We start from the raw sequence: 23,033 nt of genomic DNA, 5'->3' as shown, positions 1-23,033 counted from the left end.
AGATTTTAAGAGGTAACAGGTCAACTCGCCCTATAGGCGATATGGCATGACTCAAACTATTCAGATAAAGAACTTTTAACATATTATGGATCTTTAATAATTTGATACATAGTATGCAGGAAGGAAATGAGATTCAAATGCCAGATCTAATTTTTATTCAATATTCATAGCTACATCTTTTTTGTAATTTCCAAAAGTTTTCATTTGTTGCTAAATTAATGTTAGGGAAGAGATTATTCTTAAAGGAAATAGAACTGCTATTATAATTATTTTGGGTTTTCATAAGAATATTTAATGTTGAAGTGTTTGTAAATGTCCCTTAAGTATGGGACATTCTGCTTGCTGTAAAAATGTCACTACTGAACACATGTCTGGTTGTGATAAATGCATAAATCAGAATTACCGGTGTTAAAAGATTATTTAAATGAATCAAATTTGAAATTAAATATCAAAACAAAACATATTAAAAACTATTATGAACCTTTTTTCAAAAAATACCTATCAAATTCAAATCTGGAAGAAGACATGTAAGGGGGCTCCTTCTCCTGTAGGAAGACATCTCATTGGTCAGAACCCTTCCCTCTTACCAATGAGAATGTCTGCTTACAAACTTTCTAACTTTGGGATTTGAATTTGAATTTTCTTTAAAATCCATAGGATTATTCTGAAGATAAGCTACATACTATTTCAATAATTTCTCATAGACTTCAAGTTTCTTTGCAATTCTTATTGGAAAGTGAAATGGTGCCAAATGTTTGCAGTTCATAAATTTGTGAAATAAGGGTTCTGAAAGTTTAAGTACATGTTCTTGCTCTCCACTTCCCATTAAAGATCATTTTCATTATCTCTTGATCAGCGTCCACATGCTGGAATAACAATTCATGTAAAGTTCATATGTGCTTACAAACTGAGGTTTTGTGTGCATGCAAGGTTTGGTTATTTTTCATGCAATAGAAAGGGAGACAATTATTTTTTATCCTCTATTCATTCAGGTGACATGGTTTAGTTCTTTCACATTATTTTTATGTACCTCTTTATCAAGTTTCAGCTTTAACTTCAAGATGTGTCCATTGTTTCTTAGATACACATATCCTTATTTTACACAGAAATAATGAGTTTAACATCGATTTATCACACTGGACCTGTGACAGCTCTACATTGCCATGGTAACATAATTTTGGCAGGTGAGTTCAAGTTCTTCTGTTTTTAGTATATCATCTAAGGTAAAAAAAACACACAAACTTCCATAAATTCATTTTAAATTATATGACCATTATAGACAATATCAAAGTTCACCGATATTTTTCATACACCTCATAATTATACAAAGTTTGATTACATTACAAGATGTATACTAGTATGTGAATACAAGCAAAATGCAGATTAGTTTTACATAACATCAGTGTCTAAGTTTATGTATTAAGTGTCCCTGAGTTGCATGAAGAGATCTTGGGTGGCTTTATTTGATTGATCTTGAAATATAGTCATCAAAACTGTTCATTATCTTTTAGAATAATCAGATGTACATGTATAAATGGCTAAAATGTTTTTTTTTCTTCAGGAATTGGCAGTCAGATACATGTTTATAGTATACACAATACAAAACTGCATCAATCAATAGACATCCTACCTGCCAGGGTTGTTCATGGTATTAAGCAAGGTATTTAAAAAATTTATTTTCGTCCATGTCTTTGTTCACTTGATTTACTCATTTGGAAGAGTATTTTGAATCTTTGGAACTTATCTTCACAATATATAGGACCTAGTTCATTTATGACAATAATTTGAGTCATTCATCCTCGAAATCTGTTTCAAATGATTTATAGGGAGAATTAAGCATTGATACAGATTGCAGATACATTCCTGTTGGTAAAACTTGGTGGAATATTTCTGAAATACTGTCAACCCTTAATTTGCTGACTTACTCATATGAATTTGTCCAACGTCTATTTTTGGAAGTATCCATTATCAATTTCTAGGATTTCAAGTTTGAAATATAAATCTGGGCAGCAAATGGTCTAAAGTCTAGCTCTAAAGGTTGTTGCAAATGTAATCACTTTTGGTGGTTAAATTTGGGCTAAAATAAACTAGCTAACCCAGCTCAGTGTGTCAGTGAAATATTGAAGAAAACAAACTATTAAAGGAACATAGCACATTCATGCCTTTAATTGATTCACATACAAGAAATCAACTAACCTTTAGGTGCCAAAATCCATTGAAAGGTAATATTTTATAATTAATCACATATCATTTCATATTCATATATTATATAGTTCTTTATATTTTTATTTTTCATTACCTAGTGTCAGCATTTGAGCACATTTTCATACTTTACACTCCCTTAGCAGCTAGTATAATACATTTGTACTTATTAATTTACACTTCCGTTACTTCAAACTGTAGAAGAGTAATTTTCATGAAATAATAGCTTAAGTAATTGTGCATATGTTTTTTTTAAGTATTTGATGATGGTGCATCAACAAAGCTATGTGTGTTTGGTCAGAAGTGTTTACGCTTGGTTGAAGTTAATGACCTTTCCCTGACAATCAAGCCTTTAAATGATCCATTAGAATTTTCTGATTGGATATGGGATGTTTCCTGGATTCAGGTAAATTTTTTAAAGTACAGAATTTAATAACCGTTAATAAGTTATTGAACAAAGGTGACCGGATGTTAAAATGAAGTGATATTGGGAAGATTAAATTGTTTTCTAATTTTTGCTTTTTTACTTTGGAAAAGTTAGGCAACAAAAGTTAAAATGATAATGTGCATTTAAGCATTTATATTTAAATTGAAAAGCACTCAGATTTGTATATTTTATGAAGCACATTTCACTCCGACAGTATGAATTGAATTGAAATTATTTGATATAAAATGTTGAGACGTATTTTTGATTTAAAGTAAAGTTAGTAACGCAGTAGAATTATAGTGATTGATACTGCAAAATCTGTCATTAAATCCCACATAACATATAAATAATTAATTGAATATTCAATCTTTACTTTTCTTAAGATTTTAATACATTTTTCTAAAGATTGAATTTCTTGAAATATTTTGGCTCATCTGGAGGCGTGCAACTTTAATTATTACTTGAATCTTGAATGTTTATACTTTTCTTCGTTCATTTTTCCCCAATTTTGATTTTCTTGAAATATTTTGGCTCATCTGGAGGCTTGCAGCTTTAATTTGCCTTTAAGAGATATTACATGAATATATGTTTACGAGATGTTTTCATATATATTACAGGATTCACTGTCAAGCAGGTTGCTATGTCTGGCACTTGGTCATAATGTTATTGTAACATATGATGTAGACAAATTTAGTATAACAAATAGTGTTCATTGTCAAGAAAAATGTATTTTGTATCCTTTGAATAAATAGGATAATAACAAAAATTGATATGTAATATAAGTTAGTGTTTAGAAGTCATCATTAATCCATTAAATCTGTTGGAATTAATGATGACATGAAAAACACTAGCCTACTTTGTGATTGAAATGATGTGATGAATTGCTAGTAGGGATAATGATTTGCTAGAATAATTATGCAGGCATTATACATGTATAGGCAGCCTTCCAGTATTCCTCGTTAAAACTACCAGTATATTGTTTGCTGTTTACTTTTAGCATTTTGATCATGAAATATCTTGTACTAACAATGAAAAATTCCAAATTCAAAACAGAAAAAGTCCATTGTATCTACCAAATACTTTAATAACAGAGGGATAAGAAGCTCTAAAAATAGAAAATTTTCCAATCCTGACTCACAATCCCTTGTGTGAGATTCATTGGCTCTTGTAGTTGATTAATATCTGCCATCTTGATTTACGTAACGAAATGTGTTTATAATTTCATCCATAACTGAGAATTATTCACATCTTCATAATCTTTATTGCTTTTCTTTTTACACTTTTGACATTTCTTTTTATGCCCCCACAAAGTGGGAGCATATAGCGTTGCACTTGTCCGTCCGTCTGTCCGTCCGTCCGTCCGTACGTCTGTCCGTACGTCCCGAAATCTTGTGAACGCAACTCCTCTTAAACCGGATGGCAGATTTTGCTTAAACTTACAGGGATGAACAACCTTAATGTGTAGATGGTAGTAAAGGAAGGAATTTTCGCTGCGACCAAATTTAACAGAATTATGGCCCTTTGTTGATTTTTTCACTATATACTATGTAGAAATTTTGTGAACGCAACTCCTCTTAAACCGGATGGCAGATTTTGCTTAAACTTACAGGGAAGAACAACCTTAATGTGTAGATGGTAGTAAAGGAAGGAATTTTTGCTGCGACCAAATTTAACAGAATTATGGCCCTTTGTTGATTTTTTCACTATATACTATGTAGAAATTTTGTGAACGCAACTCCTCTTAAACCGAATGGCAGATTTTGCTTAAACCTTATAGGGATGAACAACCTTAATGTGTAGATGGTAGTAAAGGAAGGAATTTTTGCTGCGACCAAATTTAACAGAATTATGGCCCTTTGTTGATTTTTTCACTATATACTATGTAGAAATTTTGTGAATGCAACTCCTTTTAAACCGGATGGCAGATTTTGCTTAAACTTACAGGGAAGAACAACCTAAATGTGTAGATGGTAGTAAAGGACGGAATTTTTGCTGCGACCAAATTTAACAGAATTATGGCCCTTTGTTAATTTTTTCACTATATACCATAAAGAAATTTTGTGAACGCAACTCCTCTTAAACCGGATGGCAGATTTTGCTTTAACTTCCAGGGATGAACAACCTTAATGTGTAGATGGTAGTAAAGGAAGGAATTTTTGCTGCGACCAAATTTAACAGAATTATGGCCCTTTGTTGATTTTTTTCACTATATACTATGTAGAAATTTTGTGAATGCAACTCCTCTTAAACCGGATGGCAGATTTTGCTTAAACTTCCAGGGATGAACAACCTAAATGTGTAGATGGTAGTAAAGTAAGGAATTTTTGCCGCGACCAAATTTTACAGAATTATGGCCCTTTGTTGATTTTTAGTTTTCAACTTGTGGCACATGTAGTCTAAAAAATATTTGACCTAGAGTAATAAGATTGACAGAACAGTGGCGTGTGGGGGCATCCGTGTCCTATGGACACATTTCTAGTTTGTTACTTATTTTGATTACAATAACACTTTTTAGATAAAATGGGAAAAATCTCCAAAAAAAAAATTGCAAGATACAGATTGTAAGTGTATGATGGCATAGCTTCCTTTAAATTTAGATATAGCTGTGTGCATCTACACATATTCAGCAGGGACTTGATGAGCTATTACAATTATCAAAATACAATATTTGTTGGTATTTTTTATAATTTCTTGAACTTCCACTAGATATTGTGCAAAGTTTCTGACTTCAAAGTCAGACTGTGTCATATTAGCTTCTGGTACAGTTTTTAATCAAGTGGTAATATGGAGTGCACAGTCTACTGTTAATACCTCAGGAAGAGTGGAGCCATTCCATCGCTTGACTGGTCACCAGGTCAGTATCTAGTTACTGATTTAATTTGTTCATTTCTTTTAATTCAGTACATGCAGTTGAGCCAAGTTTCTAAGTTTGCTGATTTTAAATAACTTTGCCCTCCTGTATTGCCTTTTGTATATGTATTGCAATGATAAAGACATATTTAACATTTACATGTACCAAGTAAATGTTGTTTTATATTAAAATTTGGTAATTATTGGAGCTAACAGGAGCATACACTGTACACTGCATTTTACTAACTGAATTAACATGAAAGAAAGAAACTGTATACTGCATACAGTTGCCACCTTTCTTTCTTTCTTTCTTTCATGTTAATTCAGTTAGTAAAATGCATTATGTTGTAAAAACATATGTTATGTATTTTCAGGGTGTGATATTTTCTATAGATTACAATGAAACATTAAAGTTGATCTGTTCTGTATCTGATGATCGCAGTATAAGGTTGTACAAGGTGAAGTTTCCTGGAGAAAATACTGGACAGTCTCTTGAAGACTGGGAGAAAATGGAGACCAGTTTGTTGCATGTACTATATGGACATTCGGCAAGAGTTTGGGATGTAAAACTACTTTCAACAAGCTTTGTCAGTGTTGGTGAGGTAAAAATGTTGTCTTTGTTTTAAGCTCAACGAAGAATAGGGAGACCAATTGTACTCACCCAGGCATCAGCATTCGTGTCATGGAATGGGTTGAATTTGAAACTTTACACAATTATTTGAGAGTTAATATGGTATTAACAAGTTAATTGGACTGGTGATCACTGACCAAGGCCCATTACTCTTACATCGATTTTGACAGAATTATAACCCATTTTGTACAAAAGATGATACTGATTTCTGTGTATTAGATAAATTATACCATTTATTAGGCATTTTGATTGGACAAGTAGTGTAAAATTAACAAAAAAATTGAAGTAGGTACAAAATAAAAACAAAACAAAAAAAAACATTTCTTTGAAATAGAATTTGTCTTCTAACATTTTTAGTCTATCCTTGGATACAGGACTCCACATGCTGTATATGGTCATATGAAGGTAAAGTATTGAAGAATTTCAAAGGTCATAAAGGAAAGAGTATATGGAGCATCTGTGTGGACAAGGGAGAGCACTTTGTAATAACTGGTGGTGGAGATAACTCTGTCAGACTGTGGAATCTTCATCATGAAGATAGAGAAAACAAAGACAAGCTCACAAAATCTGTGGATTTTCAGGTGAAGTAATAATTTCAGGTTTTGTTTGGTAAGATGCATAGTATTTATTGAATAATTTTTCCATTTTTAGTGCTTACATGTACATATTAAATGATAGAAAGAATATCAAAACATGAGGTTATCTGATATGTACGAGGGGGCGTTCTTTCTGTTTTATATCATAGGCGAAAATAAAAACATGTTTTCAGTTGTCAAAATTCGAAACTACAGAAAATGTAATCTATGTACAAACATATAAATATGACGTTTCTATCATTATTCCTAACCCTGTTGTCACAATATGTAAATCCCAGAAAAAACGTAGCCAATCAACGAGCATGCTCTTTTTTTTATCCCCAACAGACAGTGCGGTAACTGGGGTATTGTCAAATAATTGTGTCAAAAACACTTTGACAGAAGGTCCATTTTTACCAAATAATGTGATTTATTTCAAAGTTTGCATATTTTGCAGTTGAAAACATTATCAGGAAATAAACTGTTACCATTTTATTTTTAGCTTGAGGAAGATGACTTTCCCAGGAACACTATGTTGTTAGATGTGGACAGAATACTGGCAATAACAAATGCAGGGTAAGCCAGATATAAGCATTATACAGTAAAACCTTTGAAAAACAGACAGCTCGAGCAAGGTCAAGTTTTCAGAATTTTTACTGTACTGGTTTTAGATGTTTGTGGTAATTATAAATTTAAGTTTGTTTTTTAGAATACAGAACAGAACAATAAGTTTATTCAGGATTTGTACAATAAGTACATCATCACATATACATATAAAAACAATATACAGTATCTAAAATAGTGTCACAGTCAATTAACAAAATATTTCTGATAAAGCACAATGTTAATTTTTGGAGGATGAACCACAATAAGTTATATAAGTAAATGTAGTTTTTACAGATTGCAAATTTGATACAAAGAAATAAATTTTTCAAAGTTAATTTGTTTGATATGCATGTATTTAACAGATCTAAAGATAAAAACAGGTGTGAAACACACTTCTGTTGTACAAAATTAATGTAATTGGTTTTTTCACTTGTCTACTTTATTACCCCTTATCACTGTAGGTTTGAATCTGGTCAAGGATTTGAGTTTAGTTTATACAAAGTTATTTGAGTTTGATTGTGTTGGAAGCTTTAAGCTTATTGAATCCATTTCTGGAACCAACCAGTACTAAGCAATGAATGTTACGTTTTTTGCTTAAGGAAACAACGGCTGCCAGGATTTTTGAATTCTTTCATGTGAAAAAACTTTACAGCTAGCTTTTGGAACATCTGTGTTTCTACTCGTATGCCAGTTTGTGTGGAAATTAATGCATGGAGTGGCACCTTAGGTCTTCCTACACCAGAAAAGCTAAAAAAATTATCATATGACCTTTATAGTGTTTGAATGAAGTAAAACCTAATAACAATAAATAAAAATAAAACATTCTTAATACTGAGACATAGCAAGTAAGTATTTTCAGAAGAAGATATTTATTGACCTTAAATAGCAGCCATTACATGACATAGAGGTAAAAAAAATTAGCCAGAAAACACATTTGATTTACTGAGCAGAAAGTTCAGAAATTGAAAATTCTAACTTTATTTGTATTTCAGGAAACTAGTTCTGTACAACCAGAAGTCAGGTCAGTGTAGTCACCTCATGTCTGATGAAAAGTTTGGATCATACACAGTGATGAGCGTATCACCTACAAGTCAATATATTGCTATAGGCAACATTCATGGAACATTGAGAATACTTCATGTGTCAGGTTTGTTCTTTGAAGCATATGTAGATAGTTTGTTTAATTCAATATGTTCATCATTGACATTCATCATGAAGCCAAGAAAGCCACAGAATGAGGTTATACTCCCTTGCATTCTTTTGCCTAAAATAATGTACAAAAGGGCACCTAGGATATTCCTCTGCCACCTAAGCTGGAATGCCATATGAGCTTTACAGTGTGACTAAAGATTCAAGTAAAATGGGTGTCCGTGGCCAAGTGGTTATGGTCGTTGACTTCAAACCATGTGCCCCGCACCACTGTGGGTTGGAAACCTGCAAGAGACTTTGGATTCTTTCATCTGAGGAAGCTTTCCAACTAGCTTACAGAAGGTCGGTACTACTAAGGTTGCTGTTCGTGCTTGAAATAATGCATGGAGGGGTACCTGAGGTCTTCCTCCACCAGTGAAGCTGGAAGGTCACCTTATGACTTAAATTGTATTGTTAGGGCTTAAAACCCAACCCAGAAAACATTTTAATACTGAGAATCCTGCATCTTTAGATCAGGCAGGCAGGTATTGTTGTTTTGTAAGAGATATTTTAGAACCATATTTGAACCTTACTATCAGATAACAAACCAATTTGTTTTAAGGGATTACCTTTAAGATTCTATCAAATTATCATGGTAATAACAAGAAAACAAGTGTAGTTTTCAGCTATAATCTATTCTATTTCTTGATTACATATAATCTATAGCTACCTTTAATAAATTGATGCTTTGGAGCAAAACTATTATACTTTTTCTCTTTGACTCTGACAGTGCTTGAAGTCATAGTGACTATCCCCTAGTGGCACTATTATTTATTGTGAAATGCTTAATTTCCTTTGTTTTGGAATTGAATCCCTTATGATACATATTAAAGATCCTGTATGTTGTTATTAAGGATGTAAGAATACATAAGTGAAATTTTATATATGTATATAATTAATCTTCTAAAACAATTTCCAAACATCCAAGAATATGTTAAATATGTACTGCAAATGTTTATATTATAAGTAATCATGTAAATCTATGCATTCATTTTTTATTGAAAAATTTGGCTTAGACTTTATCGAAAATAGATTTCTAATTACTTCCCTTTATTTACATGAAATGTAAATTCGGTAATATCATTACGAATACATGTAAAATTTTTTGAACTTACAATGTTGATAAATCTTCATTTGAGCATCAGATTTATGATATAAAACCATAATAAAATTTACAGGATCTTTATTTGCTTCAAATATACTCTAAGCATGACAAGTTCACTAATCTTATGAGGTGGGTGGGGAAGGGGGTACATGACTGTGCTGATTGCAAGGAAGGTGCCAGTCATGATTCACCCACTCATTTTGACTTTGGCTAGTATGTGGAACCCCTTTGAGATCTGGATATCAACTAAGTTTTTAGTAACAAATAATCTTGTAAAAATTAGAGCCTGCAGTTACAGTAGCTTTGCACCATTGGCCAAATATTATTGTAAAATCAGTATATAGAAACTAACGTATAATACATGTATAAATAGTTTAAAGCTGAACACAACAATACTGCTTCACTGGTTATGACTATATACATGATTGTATGAAAATGTTTACTTTTTAACAAATATTATTTATGATGGAAGTATGTAAAATGAAACACTGCTTTTGTGACTAGGATATATCTTTTAAATACATGTACACATGTTTTTAACACAAAAAATTGCAATTCATTGAGCTTAAAATATAATGAAATGGTTAAATACACAATCTTCCGATAATATTTCCTGTTAAGTTCAAATGATTGAAATTTTGTGATAAAGATGATCAAGGCAAGAGGTCATAAAAACAAAATTAATTAAAAAAACATATAGGCCCTTTCAATTAAGATCAGATTCAAGTTGTCTCCCTTTGATGACATCATTGGGGGATAGAAGTAGGCTAATTTTGTTAATAACTGAACAAATATTAATGCGTCATCCTATCAAAGATTCAAAATACGACGTTTTAAGTTCATTGATCCTATATTAATAACAGTTGATAGTCATTACAAGGGATCAAATCATTAAGGCATGTCCAATTAACCCTTTCACTGCCATAGGGACGGCATATGTCGTCCCTTTTATTTTCGGCGTATTTGTAATATGGACTGCTTTTGCCATTTCTATAATAATAATTATAATAATAATTATAATAATAATAATAATCATAATAAATATATAGATAATTTTACCATCGACAATAATTATTATTATACTAGCACTAAGCAGATTAGGAAACATATATAATTATTATAATACTAATATAAACAAATAATAATAATAATATTAATTAATAATATAGTAATTTCTTAGAAAACCTTCTGGCAAATAGGTGATCAATAAATAAATAACCCTGTGGCAGCGAAAGGGTTAAGCCCCTGTGATGGTCCTTAACCAAATATGGATCATAATTACAACAGCTTAAATAAGTGACATAATCTTATGTAATATTATAAAACTTAATGACACATCTGCACCCTGGTGATTTATGATTGATTTATGATATTTCTGCCTTGTGCCGCTTGTAAATACAAAATTTCCTTCAGCCAATGAACAGTCAAATAAGTCTGTATAGAACAATAACCTCATATCCGGTAAGGGAGGTAACTCTTCCTCGAATTGAAAGGGTCTATAGAACTTCTATCTGGTGGAGAGTCGTTTATAAAAGGAAGAATATCAAAATGGGACAATATGGGTTAAAAATACAGCAGGACTTTTGTGTTACACACGTTGCTGCAGGATATCCATGTAGGCAAGAATTCAATATAAAGCAAAGTTTACATATAAGAATGAACTCTATAGTCTATTGAGTATTACATACTGTATATAGAAGTTACTTAAAATGTCACATAATTATACGATAAAAGTAATATATGTAGCAGTAATATAATGAATGGAGCCATTCATCTTTAAAGTGCCACAATTATTAATAATGTAAAATATATAAACAAGAAACATAATTTACATTTAAGACATTTAGAAAACAATCATTTCATTAGAACCATCTTTAAAATTAAAGTTATGACAAGAGCAATTTGTACAATCTTTTTACCAGGATTATTTTAAGAAGAAACTTCCATGTCACTTTCCCAAAAAACCCAAGTCCAATAATAGCTCTGTCTGCATGCAAACATTTATTTACATTTCCTCACCTTAGTGCAATAACTGATTAACTCCTATAGAATTTAGAAGAACATAACCTGTTATTGCGTTAAGGTGACAAATTATATTTACAATTACACTGTCAATTGCATTCACCCTGTGAGGTGCCCCTTTCATGATGAACAGTTTGACAAGCAAAATATACTTTTTACACAAATGTATCAAATCAAGTATCACTTTTCATGCATTTTTTTCTAATTCTAAAACAAATAAAACATAATACGACTTGCACTGTCAGTAGAAGATATTTTTGGCTTTTCCTGAAAACTGCTTTCTCTGCTATTAAAAGTAAACTGCTTGGCACTTTATCATTTGTAGGTCAATTTTTATTTGTGCAATTTTTCCTAAATTTCATAACACAAATAGATACATAACACTGAATGCACTGTCAGAAGAAGATATTTTTTGGCTTTTCCAAAAAACATTTTTCTGCTTGTAAGTATAAACATAAACTGCTTGACAGGTCCATGATTAAATCCAAAAATTTTATTTTTTAAGTAAAATTTCAGGAAACAAACATTATTTTACAGTTTTTACAAAGGCGAAAATTAAAATTTCAAAATTAATATGCTCAACTAATTTTCTTAACTTTTGAATGAGTAAAGAGAATCATGATTGAAACAAATTGATGAAAAAAAATTTAGAAGTCACTATCCTACTTTAGAGTTATCTGCCCCTGAATTTTTTTTTAATATCCATTCAAGGCGCTTTCAGGAGCAGAAAACTCAAAATCAGGCAAAATCTTTTTTATGATACAACCTTACTTGTAACAAAACAACTGAATATTATAAGATAAAAATAATACATTTTATCAAAACAAATCTTCCTCTCAGTAGATATTTTTTTAAATAAAATCACTGCATCCTGCTTGCGTGCTTACATGATTCAATAAAAGAAAGTAAACTTGTTTACATACTATGATGCTTCAATGTTAAAAAAATCAGGAAGATGGCTAAATCATGTACATTTTATAAAATTAATATGTAAATATCTATGTAATTTTTTTTATCATAACTGTATGTTTAAAAAAAAAACCATACAAATAAAGTGTAAAATGTCTAGTATATTGAATATAAAAAGATTAAAATACAATGTAAAATACTTAATACAAGTGTGAAAAAAGTAAAAAAAAAAAAATACTTAAAAAGTTTTTCTTGTACATAATTACGATCGACCAGTGGAGGCACAATGTCATGGCAGGTGGGTTTCAGTTGAGTATTGCCTTTAATTCTCTTTGTCTGAAATAGAATTTCAAATTATGAAGTTAGTTTTATTTAAAAGTAATCTGTAAGAATGACTAACATTACAAACTCTGACTCTACTTAACCTTTTGAAATATTGGTATACAGTGATAGGTTGCTTTTATATTCTTCTAAAGAAATGGAAGATGTGCAAAAGTTGGACTTAGTTTTATCAATGATATGTGTATGTCAAGGATGATCAAGTTAAACAATTAGGCAAAGTAATTGTTGCTAAAATAACTTTAGCGAGATTAAATAGTTCTACAACAAGAACGTGACACAGTCTGATCGAGCTGTTACATTTATGCAAAGACGTGACACAGTCTACTGTCTTCAAACATTTTTGCTAAAGAGGTAACACAGTCTAGCCACTTTGAACATATATGCTAAGATAGGGACACATTCTGGCTGATTTTAATATTTATGCAAATCTATCAGCTATGCAAAAGACTGTGACATGGAACAAGTTTGACATCGTCTAAGTTTTGATTTTGCAATTTAAAGTTTTGTAGATAAGAGATTTTGAAATCATTGTTGTATTTGCTTCCTTGACTTTGTCATTATAAGAGGAAACATGCACATGCACTGGTCAGTAAGATTTTAATATTCAGATCCTGAATTTAGAGGTGGACATGTTATAAAAAAAGGTAACGCACCTTAATTCTATCTCCTACTTGTAAAATCGTACCATATTGCTTTCTGATGAATGAACTTTCATGCAGGTATATGTGTGCATCAACAGTTCCGGAAATTTGTCAGTCCAGTATTTCAAGAAACTGTCAGGAGGGCTTCCTAGGTCACTAGTGACTGCCATTGGTTGTGTGTGAAAATGTTCGTACATGTTTCTGAGTGCACGAATCAAAGACAGAACTGACTTTCGTTTGTAGCTCCAGTTGCCAGTCTTCATACCTGGTGGTGGGAAGAGATGATTCTTAACGTGACTGGTTAAATGAGATTTCCATGAATTGCCGCGTAAGACATTACTTGTGTTGTTTTCAATGGAACACATCTGGAGTTTTTTCTTATCTTGGAGAATGTTGCTTGTTTGATGAAAAAAATCAAGAGTTTCTGTGCTTGTCCAAAGTGCAGGATGTCTAAGGATATCTTTTGCAGATGGCCTATCCTTGCAATCATGTGCTAGCATTTCGTCTCGCACAAGAACGCGGAGAGTAAAACCGCCTTCAAATTTACTGAAGTCTCCAGGTTTCTTGTTCTGTATGTCCATTTGACTGCTAAATGCATGATTCCCATTGCTCCCTACATAACAGATCACTGCACCTAGTGAAAATATATCACTACCATTTTTATAGCATTTATTCAATTTAGTGCCAGGTGGTAAGTTCTGTTGAGCATCATATATTTCTGGAGCTATATATCCAGGTTCCCCATATTGGCCACTGTTGGAAATGCACGAGCAATTGTCTGGAATACACTTCGATACCCCAAATCCAGAAATTTTTACAATGGCTTTATTTTGATGATTTTTAATTAAAACTTTTGATGGTTTCAAATTGCGATGCAAAATTTTGATTTCATGAAGGTATTCTACACCTTTGACTAGTTGTAAAATTACACTTTTTGTGGTCAGTGTAGGAAAATTACTTTTGTTCTGGATAAAGTCACATATTGTGTGTTCACAGAGTTCCGCAGCCAAATAAATGCATAATGTCTCGTTATCTATTTCATGACAAAAATATTTCACAATGTTTTCGTTGCTGCAGATCAACTTCTGATTTACAGAAATTAGGCGTTTACATTTGTCAGGAAGCGTTTTCCTGTTTAACTTTTTTGCAATTTTCTTTATTTCTTTTTTTGTCTGTTTGAAATCATAATCCACCACACTTATTTTCGTCACAGCTGCATGCAGTTCCTCCTCATATTTCCCTTTAAATATTGTCTTATTGCCATTTAAAGATGCTTGGGGTTCATAAGATATTTTCTGTACTTTTTCAACATATATGCTGTTGATATTCAAAGCAGTGCAATCTATTTCTTCTGAAGGCTTTCTTTTCTTCTTTGAAAACTTTGTGAAAAACTTAAGAAACTTGCTTTTTACTGCTCCCATTATCTATTTCCTGGTGTCATCTTGTAACTTGAATTTTTTTTCATGTGTGTGCATCCATCTATGAAAAGCCTTCTGAGTAAACAGATCATCCTTAAAACAAAAATTGAATGTGATTAAGGTTTCGAAAAAATAATTTTGACCTTGCAACAACTGATTCTATCCATTGCACCAGGGCAGACCAGGTTCAGCTGGCACATTGCAGGTGCCATCTTATCATGGTCTGCTCTGTGTTTGCTATTCATGCAGTACATATTTTGAAATTTTCCCTATTAAAAGATTTTTCCAGATTAAAAAATCGTCAAGTCTATATAAGATATTTAGTGGGATAAGAGTTTATTTATGGAGTTTATTTTAAGGTAATATCATGTTTGTCCTTGTCAAATGGTGTATTTATTCATAATACAGGCCTTTTGCCAGTACTTTGGGAATGTTGCCAATGCTATTGGAATTTAGGGAAATATAGAGCCAATTTCCCTTGATATTTGCTAGGAGGTGATGTGTGCAAACATAAGTGCAGGCTTTTCCATGCACTGACATTGCATGTGAACTGATAATGCTGTTAATGTTGTTGTTTCAAACATTTTCAATGGTTTTGTTTTGAGTTAACTTAAAGAGACAAGAGACCCAACTGAGGTTTTTTTGGCATGACAGGACTTGAAATTAAAAAAAAAAATCTGGTTTATTATAACACAAAATATGATTTTCCATTTAATTCTGAGTCTAAATTTTCTTATAATCTTTTGCATAATTTCGTGTTTTAGTGCACACCCCCCCCCCCCTCCCCGCCACCCACCAAAAACCCACTGCTGAAAATTGGTCTTTTTAAGAATTTAAATTTTCATGTTCTTAGGCATTTGGACCTCTGTGTAGTTCCCTTAAAATACAATCAAGATTTATATAAATGCTAATTATAGAACCAGCTAATTCACTTTATTTTTTTTTACTTATTTTTCCAAGTAGAAATAAAAAGTCTGTGAGTGAGTATAAAGCAAGTAGAATACTTTACAAATCAGTAATTCTGTATTATAATATATTCACAGTGAACAGGTTTATCTATTAAGAACCAGTTATTTTGTGATATTTACAAAAAGCATAAAACTAGGTCAGAATGTTTAAGTACAGTATTACTGCTACGCATTTTTTACACATTTTTTTTCAATGTAATATATAAACTTAGATTTTTCATGCATCTAATCAAAAGACTAATTGAAAACATGTTTAATATTAAATAACATGAGTATTGAGAAATATAAGAATATAAATAAACTTGTTTACCATTTTATGTAAATTCCTGCATAATAGAAATTTTAGGTTATTTCCTGAGTTGCTATAAATAACCAATATTGCTGACATACAAAATTAGGACATTTGCCATTAAAACTTCAAATATTTTAGTTTATATCATTAACGTGTGTGCTTGTGTTTGTGATTGATTAGTATGAATAGTACAGATTTGTTTTTCATTTTAAGAAGTAAGAAAAAAAGTAAAATTTTTGTAGTCTACTGGTAATGTAAGGGACACAACTTGCATTGTCTTGTCATGTATGCACTCCAGAGTTACCTATAGAACACTTTTCTGTTAAAAATAATCATCCACTTAGTAAACAAAACTTGAAAGTTGGCACTTAGTAAACAAGACTTGAAAGTTTTATTATTAAAGACACATTATGCCTATGAAATGAATATTATTAATCTTTAGCAGAAAAGGTAAACATTAAGTAAAATTATAATTTTGTGATAATAAATTCAGAACATGCGAGATGCCTGTCAGAATTAAATAATGTTGAATGTGAAATAATTTATGATTGATGTTGCAAAATGTTAACGAAGCGGTATTTTGACTTCCATACAAAATGCTTAATCACTATAATTTTTAGAGCACTAATTGCCAAGAATGCAATTCAGATTATAACTTGTTTACAAGATTCTGGTTGGTAATAATTCATGCAGTCAGATATCAGACTCAGTAAAGTACATGTATATTATATTATATAGAAATGTAACGTTTCAAATATTTCAAAAGCACAATGAAAATCAAATACAATAAAGAAAGTCTGCATAAAGACCTCTATATTATCAATTATAAAGATTTTTGACAGGTTATATGGTTATACACAAACAGTTGTTTGGAAATATAATCTTAGACTCTAGGCAAGAGTTATATTGCAAACAATTGTTTATATATGGTCATATAACCTGTCAGGAATATTTATAACAAATTTCAGCATACTTCATTTTTTTAGAGAAAATTTAGTGAGATCTCTTAATAAATTGACAGAAGCCTTGTTTATAAAACTTTACAAAGTCATGATTGTCCAATGAAAAGTGACATTACAAACGTGCAAATTATATATATATACATGTATATATATCTCTGCTTAAGCATCTTTAATATTCTTGATCCTATTAACATTAAATGAGTGTCTGCATTTTCACTTGCAGAGGAAAAGTGGTACTAGAAATATCAAGAGTTTTAAATTAATGTCAACATGTATAAATCCACTTCAGTTTACAAAAAACTCTTTCTTTTCTGCAGAAGCGTCCATGTTTGATAAAGGGCAGTATGGGAAAACTGATGTACAAGTGCATGATGGGAAATTGTTTAGCATTGTGTGGATACGGGAAGATACAGTGCTGACTACAGCAGCACAAGGCATGGTTGTAAGTAAGAATAATACAGAACTTGTGCTGTCAAGCACAATAGGTAGAGCATAAAACTGTAAATTGGGCAACCTGGGTTGGATTCCAAGACACGCAGGTCACTTTCATTAAGGTTGATCATAAAAATTTTTCCTTCCATCTTTTGCACTGTACCTCTGCTTTAGCATGTACAAAAAGAATCAGTTCCTTGCTAAAGTGAATGCACTAATATACTGGTGGACTGTTTGACAGCATGCCTGAAGAAACAATGTGGTGGCTGAACTTTTCTCTTGTAAATTTAATGTTTCTTGGATGCCTATAAATTACGTTTTTGTGAAACAGGAACTGGACTTGTTTATCCTCTGTGTTTGTTCAGTTATATGATAAACATTTACATGATAATGTGATAAATTACAGAATATGTGGAAAATTACAAACCATGATGATGAGATTAATGTTGATATGACCTTCACATTTATCCTACCTCCAAGCAAACATTGTTGGGTTTCCACGGCAACAATAGCCCTTGACGACACAAGGATTGTGGTGGGTGATCGCACTGGCAGTCTTTTTCTGTACAAACTTATAGAGGAAAAAAAAGTAAGTTTTACTTTAAACATACTCTTTAAGCCCTAATTCTGCCTATATTTTTTGACACAGATGTAATTATGTATATTTTCAACCTGGCAGCTAAATAGAGAGAGCATTGGATTGGAACCATTGCTGGTTCCATCCTTTACACGTGGCTTTTCAATGAATATAGCGATTTTTCACAAAATACTCATAAAGTAATTGGTTAAGTGAATTGACAACCAAGATATGATTTTAAAAAAAAAGATAAAATTGGCATAAACATCATTTGTCCAATATCATTAAGGGATGTTATCCCACAAGGCTATTTGAATAAATGTTTTTTTCATAGGAGAAAACTATTTCAGCTAGCTTAGAGAATTTTGATTTTAATAAGAAATGAATTAATGCATGAAGAATTATTTGAGTTATTACAGCACTATCAAAGCTGTGATGTTCTCACATAACTTTAACAGTGTTTATGTGACATGAAAACAACCAAACAAACCTTGACCTGAAAAAGCAAATAAAGTATAGGATTCCATAAATGTGAAATTCTATATTAGATGTTATTTCTCACTAAATTTGTGAAATTAACACTTACTCCATTTAATATACATGTATCATCTTGGGGAACTTGTTCATCTGACAAAACCATGTCATATTTTAAGAGAATATTGCAAAATAAGTACTGACTGAATAACAAACTGTCTGAGTAGCAAACAATGCAGTCCATGAACGGATGGCTGACGATCTTGGTCTCCATTCATTGCATGTCTAGACATTGCTGCTGATGGTGGGGCAAAAATGATCTTACAACCATGATCCATATCTAACAGAATTCACTGCTAGTTTTGATAGCTCTGTTGACAGCAGTGTTGTAGTGACTGAAGATCTTCCATTGATGAAGATGTGTATGAGCTCTTATCATACCAAAGTGCTGTATAACAATAGCACTGCTATCTTCCTTGCTAATCTCTTACCACTAAGACAATACCATTCTATGACTAGTAGGTGACTGGGTCATGGTGGGTAAATGGCAATTTCTTAATGGTGTAATAGTTCAGTAAAAAAAAAGCTCAATAATGTTGGACTTTTTTTTCACAACTGCAAGAAGAAACCCATACCATATTATATATGTGGTTAAGTTAGTGATGCGGAAATATTTGTGAATTTTGCAAATTGATAAAAATCGCTAAAATTTCCTCAGGCATATATATCATCCAACCATTTTTTACGCTAAACTGAGATTGGTGTAATATTTCCACACGCGAAATGTCTGGAATTTCATATTTGTTTTTGACACTTGGAAATATCCACATATACAGTAACACTATAGTGGGAAACTTAAAAACAGAGAAACTAAACTACAACACAATAATACACACACTCATGTGCATAGAAATATCAGTTTAGAAGTACTTGAATACTCACAATTATACTTTTCTTCATTCTAGACCGGAGAACTTGTTCAAACATTCCCGAAGATTCATGGTAAAGCAGGTGCTACATTTCTATGTTGCTGTGACAACCATGTATATTCAGCTGGGCGAGATGGTATGTACAGAATGTTTGTATGGACCGAAGTTGGAGAGCTAGAACTATTACATAATAACAGAGTAAGAATAAACCTAATTATAGATCTTCTTTATAACTCTTTAAAGAGTAGCTTTTTTGTGATTTTACTTTCAGCTTAATATTCTATTTACTATGTACATAGTATTTTGTAGTATTTTCAAATGAGCGAGTCTATAAATTAAAAGGGAAAAGTTATAACAGTCAGTCTTGATGTGTTATAATCAAGTGTGTCTAAACAAACAACTGCCATTCATCATTTATGATACACAACTTAGCATAATTTTTATGCAATATGCAATTTGCAAAAGGTTAACACTGAATAGTTTCATGGAATTGGAAGTTTGTATAAAAGTGGTTTGTGTTAACATTGAATAGTTTAAGGGCTTTAAACTTTGAATGAAAAAAATAGTTTGTGCAAACAAATTTGGAACTAAATATTATCATGACATTTGAATGTTTGGCTGCATGCGGGGGCATCTGGGGCATGATGACACTTTTCTAGTTTTATAAGATATTAATGGTGTTTTTATTGTACAGGTGTGTAAAAGTTTTGAATGGTTAGAAAAGCTGGAGTTTACAGATGATGATGATATACACATATATGGATTTTATACAGTAGGTTATATTGTACAATTTAACACTTTGTTTGTAACATCGCTTTTCATTGGATAATCATGTTGTACATATATTAATGTATTTTATCCTTTATGAAGTAATTTTATCTTTTTTCTTTAGTACACAAAGTCTTAATAAATTTTGTCATTTTTACCTCAGCAATTTGTTTAATTGCTATTAAGGTAATTTCTTTTTTTACTTTAGTCATGTTGAAATGTTGAGAAACTGTCAGGGATAGGATTCTGATTTGACTGGTTCATTTGTTAAAGTTCATAGGGGGATCAGATTGTAACGTGACAGGTACCTGAATTGAAACTTATTGGAGGAAAGGATTGTATTTTAACAAATTAATAAAGCTTTATTTGATTGAATTGCAGAACATGTTTATTATTTGGAGTGTAAGACAGAATCAGAAGTTACTAGAGATAGAATGTGGTGGTGGACATAGGGCCTGGGATTACCGTTGCCATGGTAGCAGTGCTGCATTTGTGTATGTCAAGACTAGAGAGGTCAAGGTCACAAATGTTGAAATGAGGTCAAATCAGGTCATTGTGAAGGTAAATAAGAGATTTGTTTCATTGAATTGTCGTTTTAAAACCTTGTGATATAGAGTAATGGACCTATAATAACGCAGCATCTGAATGGTGTGCTGTGCCATTTGATATGATAATGCAAGAAACAATATATATACGAGGGGTGATCCAAAAATTCGTGGACAATGGGTGTATCTCCATAACGTCCTACCGAAGTGAACTCTTTCGATATTATTAATCAATGCCTTTTTTATAAATTGACCAAATTTTAAAACACCAATTGCATTTTTTATCTATATATGACAACATCAAAACATTAAGTATCAAAATCGCGGCGCAGCTTACTTTTTCTCTGTGATGTAAACGTTTTCATCTCATTTAAACACATGTAAAACCTGTGCAAACAAAGAAAATTGCGGGAAACGTTATAATAACGTTGTTTTGATGTGTATGACGTCATTCTGTCAGTATCAGAAGACATTTTGAAGTTGCGGTTATTTTACACTCATGCTTTAAAGAACAGGTGCTAAAAACAGCTTTACCAAAAATGAACGTCACAGATCCAGCAAAACTTCGGACAGTTATACAGTTCTGTGTAAATCTTGGGAAGACGCCTGGCGAGACAATGCACCTGCTCACCGTGCCCGGGACACACAGCTGACCATTCAAATCCAGCTTGGAGCAGAAGTACTCAGTCATCCACCCTATTCGCCTGAGCTTTCCCCGTGTGACTTCGCCTTGTTTCCCAGGTTAAAAAAAGAGTTGATAGGGAGACGTTTTGACAATCTGGACGAGTTGAGAGGAGCCACCCAATGCATACTGTCATCATTTAGCCAGGAATGGTATGCGAATACATTTAGAGACTGGGTCCGCCGCCATGAAAATGTGTGCGGGTTAAAGAGGAATACTTTGAAAAGTTATAAGGCAAAACGGTAACGTAGATTACTTCCTATGATAGCATAACGTTGTTTGTGACGTCGTGAGCTGCGCTGCGTTTTGTCATGTCTATGTATATAAACTGGTGCAGAATCGTTAATTCTTGTACAATCTTTACAATATTTTGAGAATTTGCCGACATATGCTCACTTAATAAGATACTAGAATTTCATGTGATTTGCTTTATTACTTTTTGTTTTATGCACGGTGTCCACAAATTTTTGGATCATCCCTCGTATTTATGACTATAGGAAAATTAAAGTTGTCAAACATCTTTCAGTGCAGAAGTAATTTTACTAAATGACATTTTGCTTTTACTCATCATGTCTCTTGTAATACAAGATGACAACACCCCATTCTTAACACAGTGTGTACATGTATATTTAGGAAAGATATATCAATTTTGAGTGCATTGCTGTGGAATAATGCACGGTTGGAGTTCTAATGATAAGGAATATAATCACGAAGGTCAAGTAATTACAAAGCATTTGAACAACAAACTGTACATTATTCTACCATAATGCAATATCTGACTTCATATGATGTGTATACATTTGCATGTATTGTATGATAATGCACTTTACAGCCCTATCTGTTTGATAGGGGAATAGTATGAAGCCTGTTAGAATGTATATTGATGCCTTATAAAGCTTATTTTTTATAAGGAAGTTTTGTAAAGTATATTAAAATTTTCAGACTGTTGATGTCGAGAAATACATCTGCCTATTTGTCTCTTAGATAAGGCTCTCAGGGACATCTTCCTATTCCAGTGGATGGAAACTTAACAAATAAGTAATTAAGATACATTTTATTTTAGATACATTATGACTTTCCTAAAAGAAACATGTCCATTATCTGTGAAACTTATATAATAAATTATTATGATATTGGAGTATTTTTCACTCATTTTTATTTTTCCTTCAGAAATGTTTACATGGAAGAGAGTTATGTGATGCCAAACATATTTGCTTGGGGTATGATGGTAATGGTAAGTCATTTAGATTTCTAATGAATTATGCAGTATGAGGAAATATATAAAAATAAAGATTAGTTTATTTGAAATAAATTAATGAAAAGAAGTCTGTTTATACAGAATTTATTTAAGTTCATGTAGGAAGCTGTAAGCTTGTCAAATATAGAAACACTCGGATGAATTCTTAGAACCAACCAGTACAGAGCAATGAGTGTAAAGTTTCTTGCTTAAGGAAACAAAGACTTGCCCTTGATGGGGTTTGAACCAAT

The 23,033-nt window shown here is 31.9% G+C and overlaps 2 protein-coding genes across 4 annotated transcripts in view; one reads left to right on the top strand and one right to left on the bottom strand.

Annotated features, from left to right (window-relative positions):
• The window catches only part of LOC132752225 (tRNA (34-2'-O)-methyltransferase regulator WDR6-like), a 39,909-nt gene that overhangs the window by 3,873 nt on the left and 13,003 nt on the right, over nucleotides 1-23,033 (top strand). Inside the window, exons 2-16 of one of the 2 annotated variants that reach the window (XM_060742534.1) lie at nucleotides 1,043-1,184; nucleotides 1,562-1,660; nucleotides 2,460-2,608; nucleotides 3,247-3,362; nucleotides 5,336-5,483; nucleotides 5,854-6,081; nucleotides 6,485-6,691; nucleotides 7,188-7,261; nucleotides 8,284-8,438; nucleotides 17,456-17,580; nucleotides 17,977-18,159; nucleotides 19,587-19,748; nucleotides 20,245-20,322; nucleotides 20,700-20,879; nucleotides 22,716-22,779. In XM_060742534.1, coding sequence (XP_060598517.1) covers nucleotides 1,112-1,184; nucleotides 1,562-1,660; nucleotides 2,460-2,608; nucleotides 3,247-3,362; nucleotides 5,336-5,483; nucleotides 5,854-6,081; nucleotides 6,485-6,691; nucleotides 7,188-7,261; nucleotides 8,284-8,438; nucleotides 17,456-17,580; nucleotides 17,977-18,159; nucleotides 19,587-19,748; nucleotides 20,245-20,322; nucleotides 20,700-20,879; nucleotides 22,716-22,779 — 2,041 coding nt within the window. In that variant the 5' untranslated portion in view covers nucleotides 1,043-1,111. The remainder of the gene's footprint in view (nucleotides 1-1,042; nucleotides 1,185-1,561; nucleotides 1,661-2,459; nucleotides 2,609-3,246; nucleotides 3,363-5,335; nucleotides 5,484-5,853; nucleotides 6,082-6,484; nucleotides 6,692-7,187; nucleotides 7,262-8,283; nucleotides 8,439-17,455; nucleotides 17,581-17,976; nucleotides 18,160-19,586; nucleotides 19,749-20,244; nucleotides 20,323-20,699; nucleotides 20,880-22,715; nucleotides 22,780-23,033) is intronic. The other variant, XM_060742535.1, reaches the window with a different exon arrangement.
• Nucleotides 9,098-16,338, bottom strand: LOC132752227 (serine/threonine-protein kinase/endoribonuclease IRE2-like). 2 transcript variants are annotated; one of them, XM_060742538.1, is made up of 3 exons: nucleotides 16,195-16,338; nucleotides 13,511-15,009; nucleotides 9,098-12,851 (listed from the first exon to the last, which is right to left on the bottom strand). In XM_060742538.1, the coding sequence occupies exon 2, from the start codon at nucleotides 14,917-14,919 to the stop codon at nucleotides 13,525-13,527; it is 1,395 nt and encodes a 464-aa protein (XP_060598521.1). In that variant the 5' UTR covers nucleotides 14,920-15,009; nucleotides 16,195-16,338; the 3' UTR covers nucleotides 9,098-12,851; nucleotides 13,511-13,524. The 2 variants fall into 2 exon arrangements, with proteins under 2 accessions (XP_060598521.1, XP_060598522.1); XM_060742539.1 differs by lacking the exon at nucleotides 16,195-16,338 and adding an exon at nucleotides 15,958-15,989.

The sequence above is a fragment of the Ruditapes philippinarum genome, unplaced genomic scaffold, assembly GCF_026571515.1.
Source record: "Ruditapes philippinarum isolate M1 unplaced genomic scaffold, ASM2657151v2 ctg629_1_1_1_1, whole genome shotgun sequence".
NCBI classification, from domain to species: Eukaryota; Metazoa; Mollusca; class Bivalvia; order Venerida; family Veneridae; genus Ruditapes; species Ruditapes philippinarum.
Note: the sequence above shows the minus strand (reverse complement) of the source record. Positions and strands in the feature narration are given on the sequence as shown.

Coding starts and splice junctions, on each gene's coding strand:
- LOC132752227 (XM_060742538.1), bottom strand. CDS start 14,919: ATGGGAGCAGTAAAAAGCAAGTTTCTTAAGTTTTTCACAAAGTTTTCA.